Source organism: Prionailurus bengalensis, chromosome C1, assembly GCF_016509475.1.
Source record: "Prionailurus bengalensis isolate Pbe53 chromosome C1, Fcat_Pben_1.1_paternal_pri, whole genome shotgun sequence".
NCBI classification, from domain to species: Eukaryota; Metazoa; Chordata; class Mammalia; order Carnivora; family Felidae; genus Prionailurus; species Prionailurus bengalensis.
The window spans coordinates 6296993-6323270 of NC_057345.1; the positions used below are offsets into that span (position 1 = coordinate 6296993).

The 26278-nt window shown below is 50.9% G+C and overlaps 1 protein-coding gene across 1 annotated transcript; it reads left to right on the forward strand.

Moving 5' to 3' along the window:
- Positions 1-5189: 5189 nt before the first annotated feature.
- Positions 5190-25735, forward strand: CA6 (carbonic anhydrase 6). Its single transcript, XM_043573383.1, has 8 exons — positions 5190-5319; positions 7217-7396; positions 15184-15332; positions 16237-16329; positions 19664-19733; positions 22072-22229; positions 23143-23266; positions 25307-25735. Exons 1-8 carry the CDS (start codon positions 5241-5243, stop codon positions 25405-25407), a joined length of 954 nt encoding a protein of 317 aa, XP_043429318.1. The 5' UTR covers positions 5190-5240; the 3' UTR covers positions 25408-25735.
- Positions 25736-26278: the final 543 nt, after the last annotated feature.

A 26278-nucleotide genomic window follows, 5' to 3' on the forward strand; every position in this document is an offset into this window, starting at 1 on the left:
AAGCCACTTCCAACAGCAGTTTCCACGGTGAGTTTACACAGACGGCGGCTCAGAATGTCGATGGCAAGCCGAGCTGTAAACGTTGTTAGGTATTTGGTTCCTATTTTGCTAATGCCTAAACTAACAGTAGAGAGGGGAATTGCCACTCGGGTTTTGGTCTGGGTGTTATTTTATTATTATTATTATTATTATTTATTTATTTATTTTTTTGATGTGGGTTCCTGGAAGAAGGGTAGATATGATGGAGCAAAACACCTGTTGGTAGACAGCCTAAAGGATAGACATTGAATTCTAGGGGACCGGATGAAATGGAAAATACCCTGTAAGATTGAATGTCTTTCTAGGGAGGCTGGTGAGAGAATGCATGGGCGTCCCCACTGAGTTGCGGGTGGATATGGCTGAATATTCTGCAAGAAGATTATTTAATATGACAATTTCGTTGTGTTCCTGCTTCACTCATGTGGACATAGCTGGAAGTCAGAAAGGAAACAGAAACGTTTTGAGTCGTCAAAAACGATGTTTCAGGGGCGCCTGGCTGGCTCAGTCGGTAGAGCAAGTGACTCTTGATCTCTGGGTCATGAGTTCAAGCCCCACACTGGGTGAGGAGATGACTTAAAAAAAGAGTGACATAAAGGATACGCTACAAGAAATAGATGTTTCAGGGTTGGCATATCTTGGCTTTAGTACAGACGGTGGGCTCCCGGCTCTCGGGTTTTCCCGTTCTTCTTGTGCGTGTAATTAATTCTAAGATGTGCAGTCCGATTTCTGGCCAGATCGCAAACAGTAAATGAGAAGCCAGGAGATGGGGGCAGGTAAACAGACAAGCGTAAGAGGCGACAGCTGGCAGGCTATGTGAGCCGCGCTTCTTGTAAAACATACACATATACGTGTTGCCACCTCCAGCCTCCCAGTCTCCACACTGTCCACCAACTACGGGGTTCGTTCCTGGCAGAGCAAGGGGCTCCCAGAGCCTATTATAGCCCCAAGTCTCACTCCTGTCCAGGTTGGCCGTGCCCTGGCCTCGTGGACGTTAACAACTAGAATGTCACTCAGGAACATCGGTGTACGTTGCTTTCATAATTACGCTCGCTAACTTTCCCCACTCAATATCTAGGAAGGCCAGAAATATAACAGTTAGGGGCTGTGTCATGTAGGGAGAAGAGTCTCATACAGTTAGAGGCCCAGTGGGCTTTAATATATTACAACGCAGGATAATTGATTTTCATATTAGCGAGCCTCAGTCATTAGGAAAAACTTGATTGCATTTGGCTTGATCTGAGACGGCAGGCATGAGTACGATATGTTTCGGAAGTTTTAATCCAAAATGGACTAAACGTGCTGGTACTTAGGCCGAATTGAGCCTTTAACTATCCAGAAAGTTCACTTGTCCAGAATGATTCGTTCTGCGCGATTCCAGAGCTGGAACTCCTGAATGAAATAAAACGATGGCCTGTCTGTGCTACCACAGGCAGAGCATGCATATTCTTGTGTGGCCTGATCCATTCTTCCATGCTACCCTTAGGCAGAACTGAGCATTGGCTCACCTGGGCTGACCACCCCTCCCTGCTCACCTGGGCTGATCACCCCTCCCTGATCACCTGGGCTGACCACCCTTCCCTGCTCACCTGGGCTGACCACCCCTCCATGCTCACCTGGGCTGACCCCCCCACCCCCACCCTGCTCACCTGGGCTGACCACCCCTCCCTGCTCACCTGGGCTGACCACCTCTTCCTGCTCACCTGGGCTGACCACCCCTCCCTGCTCACCTGGGCTGACCCCCCCTCCCTGCTCACCTGGGCTGACCACCTCTTCCTGCTCACCTGGGCTGACCACCTCTTCCTGCTCACCTGGGCTGACCACCCCTCCCTGCTCACCTGGGCTGACCCCCCCTCCCTGCTCACCTGGGCTGACCACCCCTCCATGCTCACCTGGGCTGACCCCCCCCACCCCCACCCCGCTCACCTGGGCTGACCACCCCTCCATGTTCACTTGGGCTGACCACCCCTCCATGCTCACCTGGGCTGACACCCCCACCCCCACCCCGCTCACCTGGGCGGACCACCCCTCCCTGCTCACCTGGGCTGACCACCTCTTCCTGCTCACCTGGGCTGACCACCCCTCCCTGCTCACCTGGGCTGACCACCCCTCCCTGCTCACCTGGGCTGACCACCTCTTCCTGCTCACCTGGGCTGACCACCCCTCCCTGCTCACCTGGGCTGATCACCCCTCCCTGCTCACCTGGGCTGACCACCCCTCCCTGCTCACCTGGGCTGATCACCCCTCCCTGCTCACCTGGGCTGACCACCTCTTCCTCCTCACCTGGGCTGACCACCCCTCCCTGCTCACCTGGGTTGGTGGTGCTTCCCTGTTTACCTGGGCTGAGAGCACTTCCTTGCTCACCTGGGCTGACCACACGTCCTTGCCTCTTCTTTGCCTCCGTGGGTCTCCGTCACGGAGCTGTGGTGGCACCGAGAAAGAACAAAGCTCCTTTCTCATTTTTGACGTGATGTTGCGATGAAAATGGCACACCTGTCAACTCATCTGAGACCAGCCACTCAAACCAAAGGCCTAGAAAAACAGGAGTTTAGAATAAGATACAGCCTTGATGAGCCGGAAACGCAGTTGGATGAAGGCAGAAGCAAGTTCAGGGTCGAATGCGACACACGAAAAACGCAAATTAAAATGACACCAAACCAAACCCAAACCCAAAACAAGCAACAGGCTTTGCAAATACCAGAAGGCGGAAACGCATGTTCAAAGTCAATGGAAAATTTCATGGTTGAAGAAGACAGTGAGTTAGAGAGTAGGCAACAGAAGGGACCCTGTCTGTCTGTCGACTTTGCCATTGCAGCGGGCTGCACAGGAGAGGGAGGGACCCTCTTTCCGCAGCAACGCGCCCTCGTTAGCAGGCGGGTCCTGGCTGGTGCGATCACCGATCACCGTGTTAACACAATCACTCACTCTGACCACCTGTTGTCCACGTTAGCCACCTGCACAGATTCCCGGCCCGCCCGGCTCTTGCCTGAGCCAAAGATTCGGAGAAACCAGGGCAGGCATGTAGGTCTCATGGTGAGTGTGGTGTGCGCTCCACGGTGAGGTTGCTGCGGTTGCAGACTGGAAGAGGTGGCTATGCACTTACCACGAGGACTCCGTGGGGCAACAAAAGCGCCTGGGCTCCCTGGGCGTTCCTAAACGCTAAGCGACAGGGGAACCCGTGGGAAATGGAGCTGCGGGTAATAACAGACACTCCCCAGTTTCCCAGCACCGGCTGTGGACACCCGCTCCTTTCTCTGAGCGGTCCCTGTCTCCTCACACGGCCCCGGGCCCCTTCCTCCCTCCCCCCCCTCCGCAGGTCGCCCCTACCCCTCACTCAGCACCCCCTCCCCCCTGCCTCCCCTGCTCTGGCTTCGCACCCCCGGCTGCCGTGACCTCTCCGACTCCCTCTGTGCTCCCTCTTTCCCAGAGCCCTGCTTCAGTTTCCCAAGAAAAACCCTCAGAGCCTCGGTTTGTGATCTTCAGCGGCTATCCTTGCGGTCTTTGGCCCAGGTGGGGTCTCACGGGACCTACGAGGTGGCCCTCTCGACGGGGCCGGACGCGACTCACTTTGTGGCGACTGGAGCGTGGGTTTCCAACCTCTGAAAATATGCAAGAAAGTTCAGGGGCGCCTGGGTGGTGCAGTCGGTTAAGCATCCGACTTCAGCTCAGGTCACGATCTCGCGGTCCGTGAGTTCGAGCCCCGCGTCGGGCTCTGGGCTGATGGCTCAGAGCCTGGAGCCTGGTTCTGATTCTGCGTCTCCCTCTCTCTCTGCCCCTCCCCCCTTCATGCTCTGTGTCTCTCTGTCCCAAAAATAAATAAACGTTAAAAAAAAAATTAAAGAAAAAAAAGAAAGTTCCACGAAGTTGGGGCGGGGGGCTGAGTCCTTCACTTTTACTTCCGGGTCCCTCTCTGGCAGGCCAGCCGGCCATCCTACGTCACTTTCTTCATATATGGAGGGGTCTGGTAGACAAGGAGGCCATTTGCCACGCACAAGGCGCCGTTCTGAGAACTACACACAAATGTGCTGTTGGATCCCCAGCCGGGAGGCACCAGCGTGAAATCCTCTTAAAGGTGGGGAAACTGAGGCATGGCGCGGGTGGGTAACTCGCTTGAAGTCACACGCGGGGCCCGTGGGTGTCAGAGCAGAGATCCGAACCCCGTTGGTCTGACTTCACAACCCTTGCTCTTAACCAGGCCTAATTCCCGCTGCCACACTGCCGTCTGGCATCCCCGGCCCCCAGGGACAAGGGCACGGAATGCGCTTGGGGGGGGGGGGGCTGGGGGAGGGTTGGCTCTCCTCTGCAGAACAGGACGGACCCTTGTACCTGGCCAGCAAGCGGGGACGCTGCCTGCCCCGTGCGTGGGAAACGCTGGCCTGTCAGCAGGTGTAAACTCAGAAGTTTCTCCCTCAGCCAGTTTCAAGGACGGTTTGCCCACGTGGACACTTGGAGGGGTCAGGTGCTGGGCCGATCCAACACACGTGGGTGTGACCGAGCACACTGCAGCCGTCAGGACAAATGCTCCCCACGGAGACACACGGACGCCCGGGCTAGTGCGAAGGCCCGAAGGCACACACGGGGACGTGGCCTACGGGTGATCCGAGCGCGAGCAGGAGGGCACGAGGGGCCTCCGGGTAGGACTCTCAGGTCCACGTCCAAACGTGGAGGGGCTGGCGGGGCCTCCAAGGTCTGCAGCAGCGGCGGCCTGTGTGGACCGCCGAGGAAGGGCAGGAAATACCAAGCGGAATCCGGCCGGGCTTTCCCGGCCCTGGGGATGGCCCTCACCCGTTCCCAGAGCCCCACGTGCCAGGAGCAAGGGCACAGGAAGTGCCATTGTCCCGGGAAATCCTCCCCATCCTGCTTCCCTCTGCCTTGGGCCTTTTCCCTCTCCTGTGGTGGCTCATCCACAAAGGGCGCACTGTGTGGCCCTTCAAGTGAGTTGTCATAAGTTAGGGCATTGAACAACCAAAGCCGTGGGCTAACCGCTCGTGGTGATGACGCCAGCGGGGATCGGGCAAGGTCAGGCCACACCACCTGGCCCAGTCAACCAAGTCACAAGGGCCATTGTGGGAAGGCGTTATTGTTTTAGTGGGTGCAGCGGAGGTAGGTCAATCAACCAGACTCGGTAAATTGTTATTGACAGGTTCTGAGTGTTTAAAAGAAGAGCGTCCCCTGCATCAGCCTGATTCCAGACCTGCGGCTCCATGGCGGCCTTCCTACCCCTGCTGGCTCTGCTCTTCTTGGGGGCCCGGGCCCAGCATGGCTCCCAGTGGACCTACTCAGGTAAGCCCGCGCCTCGGGGGCTGTGCGCTTCCTCGCTACCCTCACCCCTGCTGGGGTTGCCCTTCAAGGCTACGGAGAGCACCCTGAACCCAGAACCCCCGATTAGGACAAGAGGAATTCGCTCTCTCTTCCCGGACCCCCACATCGTCTGCAGGTGCTTTGCTTTAGAACCTTTTCCGGCCACAGCGCTGGTTGGAGAGCCCTCTGACTGCAAAGCCCTTTGCTCTCTCCGTCTCTGCATGTGGAAAATGAAGTTGTGAGGGCTCCCTGCGGCCTCACAGAGGGTGTGCGGGTTTGCGAGAGCTTTCTTCGTGGGGAGCTCGTGGTAGGAGGTTCACCCAGAACATCTCCACTTTGCACAGCCCCCGGGCTGCCGCCTCCCAGTTGCCGTGGGCCTGCTGACACCCAAATCTGCACATCTGGACACGAAACGTTCCTCCCACGGGGCACTGAGGAGAGCTCCTGCCCGTGCCCCCCCTTTTCTGCACTGCACCGAGGGATGGGGCTCTGGACGGCCTTCGGGGTCGCTGGCGGACCCACTCTGCACACGGTGCCCCCAGCTTCAGGCACAGGGGGAAGCATACATTCGGGGTGGATGTATGTCTGTTAAGTCAAGGGGAACAGAATTAGGGACGTCATGGGAGGCTCAGAAAGTCCAGCTTCAGAGGGCAGAGCGACCGCCTCTGGCCAACCGCCCCGCTTTGGGGCAGAGAAGTCCCCGGGCTCCTTGGTACTTGGGGTGGTTCAGAAGGACAAGCAAGAGGGAGGATTCCAACAGGCAGGTCTTGTCCTTCCCAGTCTCGGCCCAGCCTCTGAGACTGGGGGCCTTCTGGAAAGCCATCAGGGGCCCAGGAGCGCTTGGGGTGGCTACTTCAAATGCCTTTTGGGAATACTCAGAAAGCCACAACACTGCTAGGGACAAGGGCCCCAAAGCCTTTTGATGCATGTGGTGGGGGAGGGGGGCTGTGCCGGGGACCTCTGGCCGTGATCTTGGCATCCTGCCTCTAGGAAAGAATTGCTTAAATATTGGTTTATAGTATTAAATAAAGAGCAGAGAAATAAAAACTTGACTTTCCTGTATATTGCAAAACCAAGAGGCTGGGAGCGGCCCCTGATGCAAACGGCTTCCTTAAAACAAGCCCCGCCCCCGCCCCCTGCAGCCACCGGGTAAGGTGGGGAGAGCTTGGATTCCCAACTGCAAGTGGGCGGGTATGAGCAAGGCCCACGGGGACCCCCCCTCCCCTGGCAACGACTAGCTTTCTTCCTTCTCTCCCCTAGAATTATTACCCACCTCAAAAAAGATACATTTCCTTACTTTGATTTTTTTTTTTTTTTTCCACCTCATTACTTTGGTCATCTTTGAACCTGATGCTTTCTTTCCCTTCCTGCCCTGAACCCGTAGAGGTCTTTACCATCCTGGGACCCAATGACAGGGGTTGGAGCGGGTAAACAGGTGGGTGGTCCTGCAGTGGGGGGAGGGGACTGCACTATTGTTGGGGGAGGGGAAGGAAAACTGTGCCATTGGGAGCAAATGGAGAAAGGACCCCTAAAGTAACACAGCAATGCCAAGCCCAGGGAGACTTCCAGAGCATTTATCAGTGTATTCCCATTCCAGGGGGCAGCTAAAGCTATATAATAAAGACTTTCATTGTTTTTCTAAGCCCTGACTCTCTTCTCGGGGCCAATGACTGAAACAGGGGAGGGGTTCAAAGCCCCCCAGACAGCAGGCTCCCCAGAGACGACTTTGACGATGCCCCTCTTCCCTCCTTCTGGAGGCCAGGCTCTGCTTTCTAGAAGGCAGGCCTCTGGCCTTGATCCTGGCCTCTTGATGGGCGGGCCCTGCTGTGAACTGAGCCCCCCAAAGAGCTGTGACCCCTTTGGCTCTCTCCTGTCGCAGAGGGGGCACTGGACCAAACACAGTGGTCGAAGGAGTACCCCAGCTGCGGGGGGAGGAGACAGTCACCCATCGACCTGCAGAGGAGAAACGTTCAGTACAACCCCTCCCTGAAGGCTCTGAAACTGACAGGCTACAAGTCCCAGGGGGGCCAGTTCCCCATGACCAACAACGGCCACACAGGTAAGGGGCAGGTGGCTGGCTGCGGTCCACGGGTGCTGGGCAGAGGGAGCAGGTGCCAGATGATAGGGTGGCCCACGCGGAGATGTAGCACAGGCTGGGAGCTGGGGCCACGGCGGGGCCGGGGGGGGGGGCGGGGGGGGTGCTCTCCCCAAGCTGCACAGCAGGGCCTCTGTCTTTTGCCTCAGTTCCTGGCTGGCTCCTTCCTTCTGCATTAGCCTCTCCCCAGGCTCACTCTGGCCCAGCCAGCGAGAACTCCAGCCGATGGAGACAGTGCTGCTGAGGCCACTGACCCGCCTGTGTGTTCTGTTGATCTGTGCGCTGGTCTGATTTTCCATATTTCCTGTATTGAGTCTGATGGGCCCAAAATGTCTGACAATTGGGCCAGTATTTCTCGGAGGTTTAAAAAGGAAGAAGCTTGGGGCACCAGGGTGGCTCAGTCCGTTAAGCGTCTGACTTTGGCTCAGCTCGTGATCTCACAGTTCATGGGTTCGAGCCCCACGTCGGGCCCTGTGCTGACAGCTCGGAGCCTCGAGCCTGCTTCGGATTCTGTGTCTCCCTCTCTTTCTGTCCCACCCCTGCTCACACCCTGTCTCTTTCTGTCTCTCAAAAGTGAATAAACGTTAAAAAAGATTTTGTTTAATAAAAAGAAGAAGGTTTTGTATTCTATTCCCTTCCAGGAAGGGGGTGGAGGTCAGACAGGAAAAGTCTGGCCTGAGTCTTGGGGACCCCCACTTCAGAAGCCTGGACTGGACAGCTGTAAAACCCATTGCTTTCTGTTTACTGAACACCCTGTTTTGATTTTCCGAGGGGGCCCATCTCCTCTGAGCCTCCCACCCCCCACAGGGGGCATCGTTTGGGGTGGAGGCCAGAGGCCTCGGGAGGCTGAAAGACTTAAGGTTATGCAGTCTCTGGTGGCTGAGCCGGACCCAGACCCTGGAAGCCTGGCCCCTCCCCACATCCTCCTCGGACACCTCCCCTCCACCTTCCCCCCACCCCCACCCCCGGGCTGGGCCAATTTACTGCCCACCCGCTTAGGTGCGTGGGTCCCAGGACTTATATCTCCTGTTTGCACAATTGAGAAGATAAACCAGCTGCCCTTGATGAGGCTGGTGAACACAGGAGAACGCAGGTCTGTGAAAGGCCTCGGGTACACGTGGCCTGGATCACTGAACTCCACAAATAATTCGCGAAAGCCTCATTTTATCATTAATGACAAGCTCCTGCTTCCAGAGTTGGCTCTGAAGCTTCCAGCAGGTTGGCCACCTGGAGCTTCGGCTGCTCTCTTTGCCCTCGATGAAGAGGGGACACAGGTGGCAGCTGAAGGCAGGGGAGAAGCTTGGTTGACCCACCAGGATAGCCAGCCAGGGGTATCGCGGGATCGAGCGCCCCCGCTGGCGCCTGGGCTGTTCCTGCTACATGCCTGTTGTGCAGGGCTCTGTGCTGGGGATCCGGGAGAGGGGAGGTGTTAGAAGACCCCAGCTTCCCAGGGCCTTGCGGTGACTGGTGGCTTCCTCCTCCCGGTTTGGAGAGGGCCCTGGGCCTTCCTCCGATGGACTGCGCCGGGCTTTCTGGAAGCTGGAGGCCTGTAGGGTCCCCAAGCTACCCGACATCGTATCAAAGGTATGGCAACGCACTCACAGCTCACATCACTTAGATTTTTTTAACGTATTTTGAAAGATTTTCAGAACTCTTTACAATTGCTTATACATTTTCAGCAAGCTCCAAGCTTCAAGAATTCTACGGAAGGAAAAAAAAACCCTAATCGACAAATTTTCAAATTTAATAACATTTGATGAGTAAGTTTAACAGTAAAGGTGGTATGATATACTTAAACAGTTATTAATTTGGGGCGCCTCAGTCGGTTAAAGCGTCCGGCTGTGGCTCAGGTCGTGATCTCACGGTTCGTGGGTTCGAGCCCCGTATCGGGCTCTGTGCTGACAGCTCAGAGGCTAGAACCTAGAACCTGCTTCAAATTCTGTGTCTCCCTCTCTCTCTGCTCCCCCCACCCCTGCTCATGCTCTGTCTCTTTCTCTCTCTCAAAAATAGATAAACATTATAAGAAAATTTATTAATTTTGATTTTGTAGGGTTCTTTTTATATCTTGGACCTAAGATATAAAATATAATATCTTAATATAAATAAATATATATATTGTATGTATGATATATGTATTATGTATAACATGTTATATATAATATAAATAATATTTATATAATTTATAAAATATAAATTATTTATATTATAATATAAATATAAATGTCCTGATCTGAGGTTTATCTTCTATATTTATATAGAATTATATTTGTAAATAAATTATTATGTCTAGATTATATTTATACTACAAATAATACAAATAATAATTGCTATACATAATAATAAAAATATGATGATGATAATAATGATAAATAATTATAATAATGATGATGATATAATAATGATAAATAATAATGACAGAAATAAAAATATATTTATATATACATATTTTTTATAGACTTCATTTATTTTAGGGCAGTTTTAAGTTCATAGCAAAATTAAGTGGAAAGTACAGGGATTTCTCATGTACCCCCTGCCCCTACATAATTGTCTCCCCCATTACCAACATCACTCACCAGAATGGTGCATTTTTTTCCCCAAGGACAAACTGACCTTGACACATCACAATCACCAGCAGTCCATAACCTACCTTAGGGGTCACTCGTGGTGTTATACATTCTGTGGGGTTGAACAAATGTAGGATGACATGTATTCCTTATGATAGTATGATGCAGTGTTTTCATGGCCCTAATTACCCTCTGTGCTCTGCCTGCTCCTCTCTCCCCCCGCTGCCGCCCTTGACAACCCCTGATCCTTTTACTGTCTCCACAGTTTCGATTTTTCTGGAATGTCATATGGTGGGAATCCTACAGCGTGTAGCCTTTTCAGATTGGCTTCTTTCACTTAGCAATGCGGTTCCTCCGTGTCTTTTCATGACTGGATCGATAGCTCGTTGGTTTTTTTTTTTTACCATTGAGTAATGCCCCATTGTCTGGATGGACTTCTTGGCGTCTTTCAAGTTTCAGCGATTATTATGAGTAAAGCTGCTATAAACATCTATGTGCAGATGCGTGGACATAAGTTTTAACTCCATTGGGGAAATACCAAGGAGCATGAGTACTGGACCGTATGGTAAGGATGGGTTTAGCTTTGCAAGAAACTGCCAAGCAGTCTTCCCAAGTGGCTGCACCATGTTGCATGAGTGAGTGAGCAATGAGTTCCTGTTTCTCCACATCCTACCAGCATTTGGTGGTGTCGGTGTTCTGGCTTGTGGCGGTTCTAACAGGCATCCAGAGGTACCCCACTGTTGTTCATTTGTGTTTCCTTGATGACGTACAAGGTGGAGTTTCTCTTCGTAGGACTTAGTTGCCATCTGTATATGTTTGGTAACGTGTCTATTAAGGTCTCTGGCCCATTTTTTATCAGGTTTTCTGTTTTTAATTATTTTATTTTATTTTATTTTATTTTATTTTATTTTATTTTATTTTATTTTATTTTATTTTATTTTATTTTATTTTATTTTATTTTATTTTATTGTTTTAGAGGGAGAATCTTAAGCAGGTTCCAACCCAGCAACACGGGGCTCGATCTCATGGCCCTGAGATCACGACATGAACTGAAAATGAGAGTCAGACGCTTAACTGACTGAGTCACCCAGGCGCCTGGCTGTTTTCTTATTGTTGAGTGCTAAGAGTTCTTTGTGTATCCGGGGTAGGAGTCCTTTACCACTTGTGTCTTATGCAAATATTCTCTCCTAGTCTGAAGCTTTATCTTTCAAGTGTCCTGATAATGTCTTTCACAGAATAGAAGTTTTGAATTTTAATGGAGTCCAGCTTATCAATTATTTATCTCATGGATCCTGTCTTTGGTGTCCCCTCGAAAAAGGCATCACCACCCCCATGGTCATCTAGGTTTTCTCCTGTGTTATCTTCTAGGAATTTTATGGTTTTGCGTTTTACATGTAGATCTGTGGCCCATTTTGAGTTAACTTTGGTGATGGGTGGAAGGCCTGTGTCTAAATTCATTTCTTTGCACGTGGATGTCCAGTATTTCCGGCACCATTTAACGAAGAGACTCCACTCTATTGTCTTTGTTCCTTTGCTAGAGATCAGTTGCGTATATTTATGTGGGTCTATTTCGGGCCTCTCTATTCTATTCCATTGATCTATTTGTCTATTCTTTTGCTAATACTACCTTGTGTTGATTATTGGTCCTCCAGCATTGGTCTTCTTCGACATTGAGTTGGCTATTCTGGGCCTCCTGCCTTTCCATGCAAACTTTAGAATCAGTTTGTTGAGAGCCACAAAATAACTTGCTGGAAATTTGACTGCATTGAATCCATAGATCACGTTGAGAAGAGCTGACACCTTGACAATGTCAAATGTTTCTACGCAGGAACATGGACTATCTCTCCCTTTATTTATTCTTTGATTTCTTTCATCAGAATTTTCGTAGATTTCATATAGAGATCTTGTACACACTTTGCTAGATTTATATGTAATTTAATTTTGGGGAGTGCTAACATAATTGGTATTGTGCTTTTAATTTCAAATTCTACTCTATATTTACATTTTTTAAAAGTTCATTTATTTATTCAAGTACTCTCTACACCCAACATGGGACTCGAGCTCATGACCCTGAGATCAAGAGTCGCACATTCTTCCAACTGAGCCAGCCAGGCGCCCCTATATTTACATTCTTATGTACCTCATCTTTTATTATTAGAGTCAACAGTCATAAAATTATATGTCAGTAAAAAGAAATTGAAAACACACTTGGCGGGGCGCCTGGGTGGCTCAGTTGGCTGAGCGTCCGACTTTGGCTCAGGTCACGATCTCGCGGTATGTGAGTTCGAGCCCCGCGTCGGGCTCTGCGCTGACTGCTCAGAGCCTGGAGCCTGTTTCAGATTCTGTGTCTCCGTCTCTCTCTGACCCTCCCCCGTTCATGCTCTGTCTCTCTCTGTCTCAAAAATAAATAAACGTTAAAAAAAATTTTTTTTAAAGAAAACACACTTGGCTGTGGAAACAACCTTAAATTGCTACAAAAGTTTCTAAAGCTCATTCTCACTTTCTTTAGTTGTGAATTAGCTACAGTTGGTGGACCAGTACTCACTGATTAATATATATATCTACTTATCTTTATCTCTATTTTTTAGCCCCCCAAATATATATTCCTAGGCTCAAGAGAAGCTTACAGGCCTGAGGCACTGGGCCTCTAGTCTTCAGTGGGAAAAGCAACACTGTCCTCTCCATAGGTACCACCAGTCACTCTGTTTGGTAGGCTTCTTCAGGGGAGGATGATCTCTTATTCTTCCTTCTAGCTCAGTACGTGGCACAGAGCCTGACGTAGATCAGATGCTCCTGAGGGGAAAAGACTTCCGTGCGAAAGGACAGATCCCCAAGTCGGCGCCCACGAGTGACGCACGGTTCTCAGTAGGTTCTGACTTCCTAAGGCTGCGGGGAGCAAGGCTGGTTTCGTCTTTGGAAAACAAAAACAAAAACCCCTTTCATTTTGAAATAGTGTGAGACTAGAAAAATTGCAGAAATAGTACAGAGTTCCCATATCCCCTTCTCCCACTTCTCCTAATATTTAAGAAAATGTTTGTTTATTTAGTGAGAGAGAGGGAACGCATGTGAGCAGGGGAGGGGCAGAGAGGGAGAGAGAGAATCCCAAGCAGGCTCCACACCGTCAGCTCAGAGCCCGAGTTGAGGCTTGAACCCACAAACCATGAGATCATGCCCTGAGCCTAGATCAAGAGTCAGATACTTAACCGGCTGGGCCACACAAGTGTCCCCCCACTTCCCTTGATATTAACATCCTAGAACCTTACTACCTTGAAACGACATGATTAACTACTTAGATGGACCCATGTGAATTTCATCCCATTCTCATCGATGTCCTCTTTCTGGCCCAAGACCTAATCCAGGATCTCACATTGTACGTGGCCGTCATATGTCCTTAGTCTCCTCCAACTGGGGTCAGTTCCTCAGTGTTTCTTTGACCTTCGTGGCTTTGACTCTTGGCTGTCCTTTCTTGAGCACAGAAAATGCTCAGATCACATGGTTTTCCTGGCCTGATAAGAACCTGGTTGAATTAGTTTCTAGTAAAGAAGAACAACTTTTGCTAAAAGTTACATCAATTTTCAGAATCTGGAAAGTTCAGCGAGTTGATTTTTGGGGGCACAGGTATTTGGTCTCACCTTTTCAAAGGTGCAGGGACATGCTCTGAGTTGCTGCCATTTTCTGATCCAGCCTGTGTGATCCTGTTGATAAACCCTGAGGAGCAAAACACTCTGCAGGGAATTGTGTTTTGGGGAAACATACGTGTCGGGAGCTTTGGTATTGCTCACATGGGGCTAACTGGCCAATTGGAAAGCTCTGGCCTGGTCGTCTGCTTTCCAATCTCTCGGCAGATGACTTTGTACGTCTTCTTTATTTATTTTGAAAATATTTTTTAAGAGTTTCTTTATTTTGAGAGAGAGAGAGAGAGAGAGCTTGAGCACGAGTGGGGGAGGGGCAGAGAGAGAGGGAGAGAGAGGGAGAATTGTAAGCAGGCTCCACTCCGTCAGCATGGAGCTCGAACTCACGAACCATGAGATCATGACCTGAGCCGAAGTCAGACACTTAACCATCTGAGCCACCCAGGCGCCCCTGTACATCTTCTTTTAAAGGCTCTTCCGTTTTTTTTTCTTTTCACGCGAGCATTGATTTGGAGGCGGGCCACATTTTAAGCACTAAATACAAAGTACCTGCTCTGCCAAAGGGCATGTGAAAACCTTTGGGGCCAGATTCCAGCTTTACAGCATGTGAACTTGATCACGGCTCCCTGCTGCTTTCTGCAATTTGGAAGGAAAGAAGGGGACATTTGACAGACATCAAACACCTAATCTTTCCTCTTTTAAAAAAAAAATATATTTTTGAGAAAGAGAGAGACAGAGCAGGAGTGGGGAAGGGGCAGAGAGAGAGGGAGACAGAATTCGAAGCAGGCTCCAGGCTTCCAGCTGTCAGCACAGAGCCCGACGCGGGGCTCGAACTCACAAACCTTGAGACCATGACCTGAGCCAAAGTCGGAGGCCCAACCCACTGAGCCACCCAGGTGCCCCAGATTTTCTTTTCTTTTTAAAGTTTATTTATTTTGAGAGAGACAGAGAGGACATGAGCGGGAGAGGGGCAGAGCAAGAGGGAAAGAGAATCCCAAGCAGGCTCCGTGCCATCAGTCAGCGCAGAGACCCATGTGGGACTTGAACTCATGAACTGTGAGACCATGACCTGAGCCGAAACCAAGAGTCAGATGCTCAACTGACTGGGCCACCCAGGCGCCCCCAGGATGAGGATTTTAAACACCCCAGCCCAGCCTCACAACAGCATTCTGGGTAGTAAAAGGCATGAAACTAGTCTCGAGGGGCCCCCCCTTCCTATTCCTACTGTGGGGAAATTCCAAGATGGTCTAGAAGTGGAGAGTGGAATTCTGGTTTCTGTGCCCACTGGCCACATTTATTCAGGGCCTCCCCCCTTCCCCGGGTTGACAAGCTGGCTCTGCCCCTGACCTCTGGCTCTGGGTAGGAAGGTGTGTGCCTTCCCGATCTCCCATCCTGCCCTGTGTGCCAGCCGCCTCCTCCCCGTGGGTGATCCCGCTCACGGCGTTCTAAGCCAGCAGAGTACCGGCTTGTCCCGTGAGTAGGCAGGTGGCCAGGGGAGCTGCCTGACCGGCGCATGCCCCTCTCCACCACTTGCAGCCTTCACTTTCTCCCCCAGTGCAGATCAGCCTGCCCCCCACCATGCGCATGACGGCCGCCGATGGCACCGAGTACATAGCCAAGCAGATGCACTTTCACTGGGGCGGTGAGTCCTCAGAGATCAGCGGCTCCGAGCACACCATCGATGGGATCAGATATGTGGCCGAGGTACTGTGAGGACCCCGGCCGGGCCCTCTATTCCTCCAACCCCACCGTCGCTTTCCTTAGCCAAAAAGACTGTGTCCTGTTGACAGTCAAGTCACTATAAGGTTGACTTTATTTTTCATTCATTTGTAACTATTCACTGATCCTGCTCTGTGTTGGCGGTTCAGGCAGGGTCCCCGGCTCATGGAACCTACAGCAGGGTAGAGGTTTACAGCCCACAGGATGGGGCCAGCCTTCTTTGGTTTTAGCCCAATTTCTTTCTTTCTTTTTTTTTTTTTTAATTTTTTTTGTGGGATGTGATCTTTAAATTTTATTGATTCATTGATTGATTGCATAAGCTGGGGAGAGGGGCAGAGGAAGAGAGAGAGAGAGAGAGGGAGGGAGAATCCCAAGTAGGCTCCATACTCATCATGGAGCTGGACACAAGGCTCAATCCCATGACCTTGGGATCATGATCTGAGCTGAAATCAAGAATCGGACTTTCAACCCACTGAGCACCCACGTGCCCGTGTTTCAGCCGAATTTCTAGATTTTCAGGGCTCTCTTTCTTGTGTAGATTTGTCCTGAGGATGATGACAGGTTTACAGTGTCCTCCAGGGCAAGGTGATTCATGCCCTCTCTCAAGAGAACCCACACAAGCCCTTTGGACACTACCAGCTTGGGGTCAGGGAAATGCCCTTGAGTTGCCCTTGAATTGATCTCCCCAGATCCCACTCATGCTCTTTCCATTCTTGGAGAACTTTCTGGTCTTGGTAGATCTCATACCCCGATGGGGGAAAGTCAGAGTTGTTCATGTGGGACAGGTTGAGGCCTCGGGTGGAGCATCTTTCTTTTCGCTCCTCCCTGAAAACCTGAGGCATTTGAAGTCTACACGAAATGCCCTTGACTTTGCCTTTTTCTCTCACAGGTTCATATCGTTCACTACAATTCTAAATACAAGAGCTACGATATAGCCCAGAGCGCACCGGATGGCTTAGCTGTGCTGGCAGCCCTCATCAAGGTAGGCTGAAACTACACGTGTGAAGTCATTGATTGGTGTCCAAAGTATTAAATGTAGACAAAGGGTCTTCCTTCCAGCCCCTCCTCATCTATTTCTAAGCTCATCACTCTTGGAAGCACTGATTCAATGAACATCTACCCTTTTCCAGCCCTTGCTTACAGTCAGTGTTCCTTTTGTGTCACCAATCTTGGGGACCTTGGATAAGTCAGACAAATGACTTAAAAGACCTAGGATCACAGCACAGTTGACTAGACATAAACTGGTCTGATGGCAAGAGAAAACCAGCAACCTGCCAGATAAAGGCAATACCTCTGCTTTTCTCAGAAAGTCTGGAGGTCAGGACTTGTGGCTAGGTGGCAAGAAGTGGTCAGTGAATTCAATTTCCACCCAAACAAGTATTAAGTTGGATGAAATTATCGAAAACAACCATATCCCTGCTCTGGAAGTGGACCAAAGGAAAACAACAAATTGAGGCATTTTTTCTGTGAAAAATGGCTAGAATTTTGAGTAAGAACAGTGGGGCCATTCCTATCCCCACCCTCCAGCTCGGTCAGAAAGGTAGGTTTGTTTTTTTTTATATATTTTTTTTAATGTTTACTTAGTTTTGAGAGAGAGACAGAGTGTGAGTTGGGGAGGAGCAGAGAGAGAGGGAGACACAGAATCTGAAGCAGGCTCCAGGCTCTGAGCTGTCAGCACAGAGCCCGATGCGGGGCTCGAACCCACGAACCAAGAGATCATGACCTGAGCTGAAGTCGGATGCTTACCGACTGAGCCACCCAGGTGCCCCGGTCAGAAAGGTAGTTTTATCGGGGCAGGCTGGACAGGAGAACCAGCAGCTTCACTGCCTGGGGGTGGGGGACTCACTTGACTTGGAGTAGAGTTGAAAACCCATGCCCCAGGGCATTATCAGGAAAAGCAGCAAGCTTGATAGAAAAGACAGAAAACAGAGGGAAATTTGCAGCTCTGACAGTCTGAGGGTGTAGTCCTAGTTGGGGTGAGTGGTAAGTGACAGACTAATCAGAAATTTAATGGGAGATCCTGGAAATGAGAGAGCCACAGAAGGCTGTGTAAGCTTCCCAAGATGGCCTGAGAGAAAGTAAAGGCTGAGGCTGACCTGATGACTGGCTGAACTTTGAATGTGCTTCTCAAATCGCACACAGATCCATCAGCAGAGGGTGCAAATCTTCTGGGCCCGAGGGGTTTGAGCACAACCTCTGCTACAATCGTGGACTGACCACAAAGCTACGCCGATGCTAGGTGGTCCCTAGAGACCCCAAGGAATCCAGGCTAAATATAAAATTTAAGAACTGAGCAGAAGTGATGCCTGGCTGGCTGAGTTCATACAGCATGCGACTCTTGACCTCAGGTTCATGAGTTCAAGCCCTGAATTGGGTTCTATGCTGGGCATGAAGCCTACTTTAAAAAAAAAAAGGGGGGGTGTCTGGGTGGCTCAGTTGGTAAAGGGTCTGACTCTTGGTTTCGGCTCAGGTCGTGTTCTCACAGTTTCGTGAGTTCCAGCCCTGTATTGGGCTCTGTGGACAGTGCAGAGGAGGGATTCTCTCTTTCTCTCTGCCCCTCCCCTACTCATGCTGTCTCTGTCTCTCTCAAAATAAATAAACAAGCTTAAACATTTTTAAAAAAGAAAAGAAACAAGTCATTGGAAGGCCATGGAATGATTGTCAACCAGGAATTGTATACCCAGCTAAACATCCTTCAAAAGTGAGGTGATAGTACAGAGCCTGCTTGGGATTCTCTCCCTCTCTCCCCCTCTCTCTCTCTACCCTCCCCCTGCAACTCATGCTGTCTCTGTCTCTCTCAAAATAAATAAACGTAAAAAAAATTAAAAATTAAAAAAAAATGATTGTTTAAGGCAATCATTATACTACGTATTGTTGGGTTTATGATATATATGGATGTAATGTCAATGACAAAAATGGGAGAAATGGTGGGAAAGAAATAGGGCTATCTTGGAGCAAAGTTGCTATATTTTTCTGGAATTTAGTATTAACCTGACACAGGCTGTGATAAGTTAGGCTGCATATTGTACAGTAGTTCCCTCATCCTTGACTTCACTTTCTGAGGTTTTAGTTACTCACGGTCAAGTGCGGCCCAGAGTGGATGTTACTCCTTCTGATGTATCATCAGAGGGTCAACAGTAGCCTCCTGCTATGTCACCCTGCCTATGTCCTTCACCTCTTTCACCTCGTCTTGTAGGATTTTATCATCTCACATCATCACAAGAAGAGTGAGTGCAGGTACTAAGATATTTTGAGAGAAAAAGACTACATTACAGGGGAAGAAGAATCGATCAACACCACTGACTGAAGAGAACCATTGAAAATTCACCTTTTTCACCAGAAGCATTGTTTCTGACTTCTTTTTTATAGATTTTTAAAGTTGATTTATTTATTATTTTGAGGCACGGGCAGAGAGAGAGGGAGAGAGAAAGAATCCCGAGCAGGCTCCGAGCTCTCAGCGCAGAGCCCGACTCGGGGCTCGATCTCACAAACCGTGAGATCATGACCTGAGCCGAGATCAAGAGTCGGATGCTGGGGCGCCTGGGTGGCGCAGTCGGTTAAGCGTCCGACTTCAGCCAGGTCACGATCTCGCAGTCCGTGAGTTCGAGCCCCGCGTCAGGCTCTGGGCTGATGGCTCGGAGCCTGGAGCCTGTTTCCGATTCTGTGTCTCCCTCTCTCTCTGCCCCTCCCCCGTTCATGCTCTGTCTCTCTCTGTCCCAAAAATAAATAAACGTTGAAAAAAAAAATTAAAAAAAAAAAAAAAAAAGAGTCGGATGCTTAACTGACTGAGCCACCCACGTGCCCCAGCAACTCTTCTGATTTCTAAAAAGTCAACACCCCTACAAAAAAATAGCAACCTGGCAGTGGGCAGAATCGGAGCAGCTTTCCCGTGGACAGATGACTGTCCTCGGCTCAGTCACAAGTCTTGAGGATGAAGAAGGCAGCACATGAGACCAAGTCCTGTTCACCACAGTGAACCCTCCTGAGGTTGACCCTGCCCAAACAGAGTCACTGGGGGTATCGTTACCCCCATTCCCCGAGGGCCTCACCCGTCACCGCCGAGAAGCTCTTTCTCTGGAAGTTGCCAGAATGCTTCAGCCTGTGTCCCTGGAAGAGACTAGCGAGCCCAGGCAGTTGGTGGCAAAGAGCAGCCAGGTTATCTGTCCCAGCACAAGTGGGGACATGGATGAGCTGCCTCCTCCTTGCCCTTGAGGCTTGTCCAACCCGCAGGGCCACCGAACGCCTGGGTGGGCGGAGACCGTACCAGATGGAGGTCCCTTCTCCCTTAGATCGACCGCTCTGTGCTTCTCCCACAGGTCGAGGATTACGGTGAAAACACGTACTACAGCACCTTCATTTCTGAGTTGAACAACATCAGGTATCCAGGTGAGGAAAGTCAACAGCGGCCGCGAGGGCACGAGGTGGGGACAGGGTGATGCCGGCAGAGAGGGTGGTGCGCGGGTCTTGCCAGGGGAGCGCCCCCTCCCTGGGCAAGGTCCCTCGTCCCAGCAATTCCCGCCGTTGGCTCAGGCCGTGAACACCTCCGAGAAGCCTCTGTTCATATGGTCTGCCTGTTGATTCCCGCCCTCGGAGGCTCTGGATGGCCAGGGTGCCACTCGCCAGGGATGTCTTCTCAGTGGCTCTCACCTCTGGCCCCGGCTGGTAGTGACGACCCTGGGCACTAGAGACAGGTCTTTCTTCGCTTCAGGCTGAGAGACACCTCAAGAGTGAAGTCCCTCCTTGTCAGGCCTGGACACACAGACACACAGCACTGGTCTCCCTTTCCTCCGCCTCCAGAAGGCAGAATCCTTGTCCGAAGGGCCACCTACCCCTAAAACCTGTGACCCGAGCTGCGACCACGTCAGCTCTGGCGCCTTGGTTCTGTGCTTCTGACTTTGACCACGTCTCCCAGACTCCAGCTCCCTGACTTCAGTCCTGACCTCCGGACCCCCAACCCACGGGTCTCCCGTTTACCCTCCTGTCACCCCTTGTGCCTTCGATCCCTCTTTGCCCGGCTGAGATTCCACCACGGCCAGGATGCTGACAGGCCCCGCATCCTGGCCCCTCCGCCCCTCCACGGGCTCACCTGGCAAAGCTCCAGATAAGTCCCGCCTACTCAGAGCCTGTATGTAGCCAAGTGGCTGGATGCGGCTGGACAGACACACGGACATCCGACTGCTGCCGTTTTTATTCGTGGCTGCAAAGATGAACACGTACTAATGTGACAGTCAGACACTCACTTTCTTCTTCTTCTTCTTTTTTTTTTAGTGTTTATTGTTTTTGAGAAAGAGGGGTGGGGAGGGGCAGAGAGAGAGGGAAAGAGAGAATCCCAAGCAGGTTCTGCACTGTCAGTGCAGAGCCCGATGTGGGGCTCGAGCTCACAAACCATGAGATCGTGACCTGAGCTGAAACCAAGAGTCGGATGCTTAACTGACTGAGCCACCCAGCCGCCCATATGTTTAATTTTTAAAGTATTGTTCTCCGTAGCAGCTGCACCATGGTTCTGGAATTCTTGACTAACTTGAATATATTACGGTTATGAAACCAAATCTACATGCTAGAGCCCTTTAGAAGGTTGTATCTCGAAGTCTTTCCAATAAGACTAAAATTTAGAATTCTTTCGCTTATTCATGGCGTTGTGCACTGCTAGACTCTGAGGTCTTGGTTTAATGAGCCTATTTATGTATATATAAAAACTAACCTCTTTGCCATTAAAAAAATGCAAAATGGTGGGGCGCCTGGGTGGCTCAGTCGGTTGAGCATCCGACTTCAGCTCAGGTCACGATCTCGCGGTCCGTGAGTTCGAGCCCCGCGTCGGGCTCTGTGCTGACGGCTCAGAGCCTGGAGCCTGTTTCCGATTCTGTGTCTCCCTCTCTCTCTGCCCCTCGCCTGTTCATGCTCTGTCTCTCTCTGTCTCAAAAATAAATAAATGTTAAAAAAAATATTTAAAAATATGCAAAATGGAAAGTGAAGACAACGTTAAGCTCAGGGCTCAGTGTCATTGACACGAACGGAAGAGGAATTCTCTAGATGCTGTGAGGGGTATGGATGCTGGGGAGTCTTCAGACACCCTGCTGAAGCCCCTCTCCCCACTGAAGCCACACCCCGACTGTGGCTGAGCTTGGTTCTCAGATTGTGTGGCAGGATGAGCTCAGCACCGGCGCCCAACATGGGGCTCAAACCCACAAACCATGAGATCATGACCTGAGCCGAAGTCAGACGCTCAGCCGACTGAGCCACCCGGGCGCCCCTCTATCCACCCATTTCTAAGCAAGCCCAAACCAAGAAATCTTGAGAATTCTTACTCAGAAACCCCTAGCAGTCGTGATTAATTTCTTTCCTTTATCATAAAGCGTGTCCTCTGCTCAGCAGTGGTGATGGCAGTTCACACTCATTGGGACTTGCCTACGCGCGAGTTCGATGGCCCCCTTGACCCTCACCGCAATCCGACTGAACATTCCCTTTTCACAGATGAGGGAGCAGCTTTTGATGAGTCAACACCCACTGGTGCCACTCATCCGGGGGGAGGCATCTGAGTGGGTCTCTCCCCAGAGTCTTTGCTCTTCCCTTCCAGGAAACGAAACTGGGGGAATGTCTCCAACGATCAGTTTCTGTGTTCCGCTGAATCGGGGGATTCAGACACGGACAGGTCCGAGCCGGAGCCGTCGACCCCAGGGGCACCAGGGCCCCCTAACATTCTGTTGTCTTTTGTCCCCTCCATTAGGACAGAGCACAGTTCTGAGTGACCTTAACATTCGGGACATGCTCCCCGAGAACGTGCATCACTATTACAGCTACGAAGGGTCACTCACCACTCCTCCCTGTACTGAGAACGTCTACTGGTTTGTGCTGGCAAGTCCCATCATGTTCTCCAGGGCACAGGTAACGCATGGCATCACCCCAGCAAAGTCTCCCCTTTTGACTGCCTGGCTGACGGGCGCGCTCCCCTAAATCTCACCTAACGCCAACACCTGGGCTCCTACGGTGCTCTCCACGCACAGGGCTACTGTCCTCACCTGTCCTGCCGTGGGTGATCTCACTAGGGCTGTGGCGGAGATGGACAAGTTGAGGGGCCAGAGAGACCAAGGAGCCCCGGTTGAGGTGGCAAAAGGACAGTGACCGGACCCCAGGCAGAGGAGAAGAGCCGCATGGAGAAGGCAAATATTTACTGAGCGTTGCTCCTGCTGGGTACTGTTCTAGGCCCTTGATAGACAAACCCCCGTTTCCACGGGCTAACGGTCCAACTTCATAAATGGCTTTGTGCAAGGACAGTTTCACCGTTAGCTCGTCTCCATGCTCACACACATGCAACCGTTTGGGGAGAAGAGCCGTATCCACCACCTTCTGTTCCCCAGCATAGCGCGGGTGCATCGGAAATATTTGCGGGGTTAATTAAAGCTTTGCAGAGGCAGAGCTGGCGCTTCCTTCTGGGGTGATGTCCCTCCTCGGGAACAGATATTTCTTCTTCTTAGACTTTTCATGTCCCCAATCCAGGAAAAGGCGGGATACCCTCTTCAAGGATACCCACCCACAAAAAATCTGTTTACTGCTTTCCCTCCTTTCGACTGGTGACCAAATAGTCCTCAAAAACAATGAAAAGAGATGGTTGGAAGAATGGATGGATGGATGGATGGATGAATGCTCTCCCTGCCACGTGGCAGGATTTGAGATCTCCTCACACCCACTTTATGAGGGTTATATAAATAAATCCAAGCTCTGGTTCCGTTGCTAATTATACTCCTTTAAACTACCCGGTAGCTCTTCCCCTCCATAACCCACTTCATGTGGCCTACAGGGTTGCAAGCTAGAGAATTCCATGTTGGATCACCAGAACAAGACCCTCCACAATATCTACCGCATGACCCAGCCCCTGAACAACCGAGTGGTGGAAACCAACTTCATGAATCTCCCCAACGAGCGTAAGATCAACTTTTGTTTATCGTCTGCAATTGTTTCAGTCCAGTTGCCTTCCTTCTCTGGGTGGACCCATCTCGTCTGGCAATAGTAGCAGACGGAGCGTCATCTAAAGGGCAGGAGGCTCCGATGGGCCAGTCTATGAAGGGCATGGCCAGACACAGTAGGAAAAGTAAGACGCTTAGCAACATCCAGACACTCCCATAAGAGCGTAGGCTCAAGGTAACCTTATTAAACACAACTCAAATTATTTCCCTCATACCTTTATCTTGGCCTGTCCCCAAGCCCATCCCCAAACTCCCACACATTCCCCCAAGGTGGGGTTAACTCGGGCACGGATTGTTTACTACATTTTCTCGGGGATCACACCCCAGACACCAGGGTGCCGGAAGAAGGCATGATCAGTCCAGCCAACCTGGGACCCTCTAACCCACCGGGTCAGGCTTCTTGGCTCACCTCGTTACTGTGGTTGCAAGAATGCAAATATTCCGCAGTTTTCCCGTCGCTATTTTGTCTGTGTCTCTGTAAAATGGTGCTGAACTATTCCCATTCCCTGAACTCATGGCCTTTGTAATCTATGTCTCCTAATGAATACTGAAACCTGTATATCCTCCTAATAGAATTGGTCTCCAATCAACATTGCCTACTCAGTATTACCCCAACTTTATTTTTATTTATTTATTTAGAAGAAGAGAGAGAGAGAGCATGAGCAGGGAAAGGGCAGAGAGGGGGAGAGAGAGAATCCCAAGCAGGCTCCACACCTTCAGTGCAGAGCCGGACTCAGGGCCCGAACCCACGAACCATGAGATCATGACCTGAGCCAAAATCCAGAGTCGGACGCTTAACTGACTGGGCCACCCAGGCGCCCCACTATTACCCCAACCTTATATGTATCTTTCGAAACTTGTAAATCTCCTTACATGCTCTCCCCTCCCACCAACAAAGGCCCCTTTTTGATTTTGTCTCCATCTTTCCTTCCTGGTTCATTGATTGTTTTCTTTTGCACTGGTTTGCCCCTCCAACAATAATGACAGAGGAAGAACGACACCAGTTATAATGATATTTTCCCCCATATTATACTATGTATGATATTAACGGCACCAATTCCTTTTTCCAAAGGGTGGCATCCTGCTTAGTAGGTCCGAATACCAGCAGCCTAGCCAAGGGGGGCATAGACCCACTCATCTAACTCCTTGTTCTAATTTTGCCGTGTTCCCATTTCCCCTAATACAATGGTACGTGACTCTTGCAACAGGCACATGCAGATTGTATCGTTGCCCACATGCTACGTCTCACATGTTCTTTCCACGAGCGGGGAGTGTCCTTCCAATGTACCCTCAGGAGGGAGCTCAGACGTTTTACATCCTCGCCTCTCTGACCGAGATGGTCCACGTTGCCATTTGCCTATGTGTCCGCTGTGCCCACCCTTCTGAGACTGGCTATTTAGGATTATTACTTCAGCTCCCAGTAGATAGTACGAAGTCTTTTTCCCCTGCCCCCGGCCAAGAGACTTGAACAACAGCCTCCCTTTGCTGTTCAGAGAACTGCTGTCACGCCCAGCAGTGGTCTCCAGTCAGCCCAGTTGTGTCACCCACCTGACACCTCATAGTGGTAGCTGATCTCACCCCGATGGGTTAATATGATCAACCCATCAATGAATAATGGCCTGACAAAGAAGGTCAGTTACAAAAACAAGATAATGGCCAATAGAGATGTCTCGAAATTCATTTACTAGAAAACACCTCTGTCCCGTTAGGGTAAGGGCTCCTGGGCATCACATGAGAAACCAAGGTCCATGAGTTAGCATCCCCTTCGACATATCACCCCTCAGATCCTGGCAGCTCACAAGCGTAAACTCAGACACAGTGAAGATGCCAGAAGCCAATGGGGTGGGAACATGGAGGGCATTCTAAGGAACCAGATATCCTTCCCCAAGTGCACATGTGGGGAATGGCATCTGGCTGTCCCATGTGCCGTTTTCACGAGGACCGCCAAAGGTTTGGCCTCTTTTGTGTTAACTCTTCTTTTTATGGGACATCTTCTAGGTTCTGAGTTCCAGCTTTACCTAACCAAGCTTGACAATAAGCTCGAAGACTTGAAGAGTCTTCCTGAAAAGAAGAAAGCGAAGGAACACCACCAAGAGTAGGGAGCTCGAAGCGTGCGGCGTGCAGGACGAGGCGGACCTCCGCCGAGCCCACGACCCTGCCTGGCTCCGAGAAATTCCGCGTCCGGATCGCACCCTCCCCGAGGCACCTGTCGGGTTTCTGAGTCAGATGGGGGAAACCATCGTCCCCGAGCGGAGGCGAGGTGACGTGAGTCCGACGACACCGAGGGGAACTGACTGGAATAGAAATGCGAAGGGATCGGGGCGCTAACCACCTTCCCACCAAAGCCTGCAGGGTTGTCCGCGTAAATTACGAAGCAGCCCGAACTTCCGTGTGGGACTTGGGTGTAATAAAATAGCTTTGAGAATTTGTCATTTGAAAAGTTCTCTTTTCTATCCCTTTGTACCACGTCGAGTACCCCTCCCGTGCAGGGACACGGGCGCAGGGACAGAGATCAAGGTAGGAGCGGTTCCAGAACCAGGATTAGGAAGAAGGAAAGAGAGTCTTACCTTGGGGACTGCTAGTGGGGAGGTCTGGAGCACTGACTGTGATGTGTGACCAAAAGAAAGAGCGGGCGGGGAGGGGGCGCCAGGGGGGCTCAGTCGGTTAAGCATCCGGCTCTTGACTTTAGCTCAGGTCACGATCTCACGATTCGTGAGATCGAGCCTTGCCTTGGGCTCTGCGATGACAGTGCGGAGCCTGCTTGGGATTCTCTCTGTCTCTGTCTCTCTCTCTCTCTCTGCCCCTCTCCTGATGGTGTTCTCTTCCTCTCTCAAAATCAGCAGCAGCAACAAAAGAGTGGGGGAAGAGAGGGGAGGGGAGGAGAGAACCCCTCCCCGCAGATGTGGTCCTTTCAGGTCCGGTGGTGGCCGGGTCTTGCCACACCAGACGCGGTTTCCAGTTCCAGTTACT

Excerpts from the sequence above, each read along its gene's own strand:
- CA6 (XM_043573383.1), top strand. The coding sequence starts at position 5,241 with ATGGCGGCCTTCCTACCCCTGCTGGCTCTGCTCTTCTTGGGGGCCCGG. Across the intron at positions 22,230-23,142 it reads TCATGTTCTCCAGGGCACAG|GGTTGCAAGCTAGAGAATTC; the intron begins GTAACGCATGGC and ends TGTGGCCTACAG. Across the intron at positions 23,267-25,306 it reads CATGAATCTCCCCAACGAGC|GTTCTGAGTTCCAGCTTTAC; the intron begins GTAAGATCAACT and ends GACATCTTCTAG.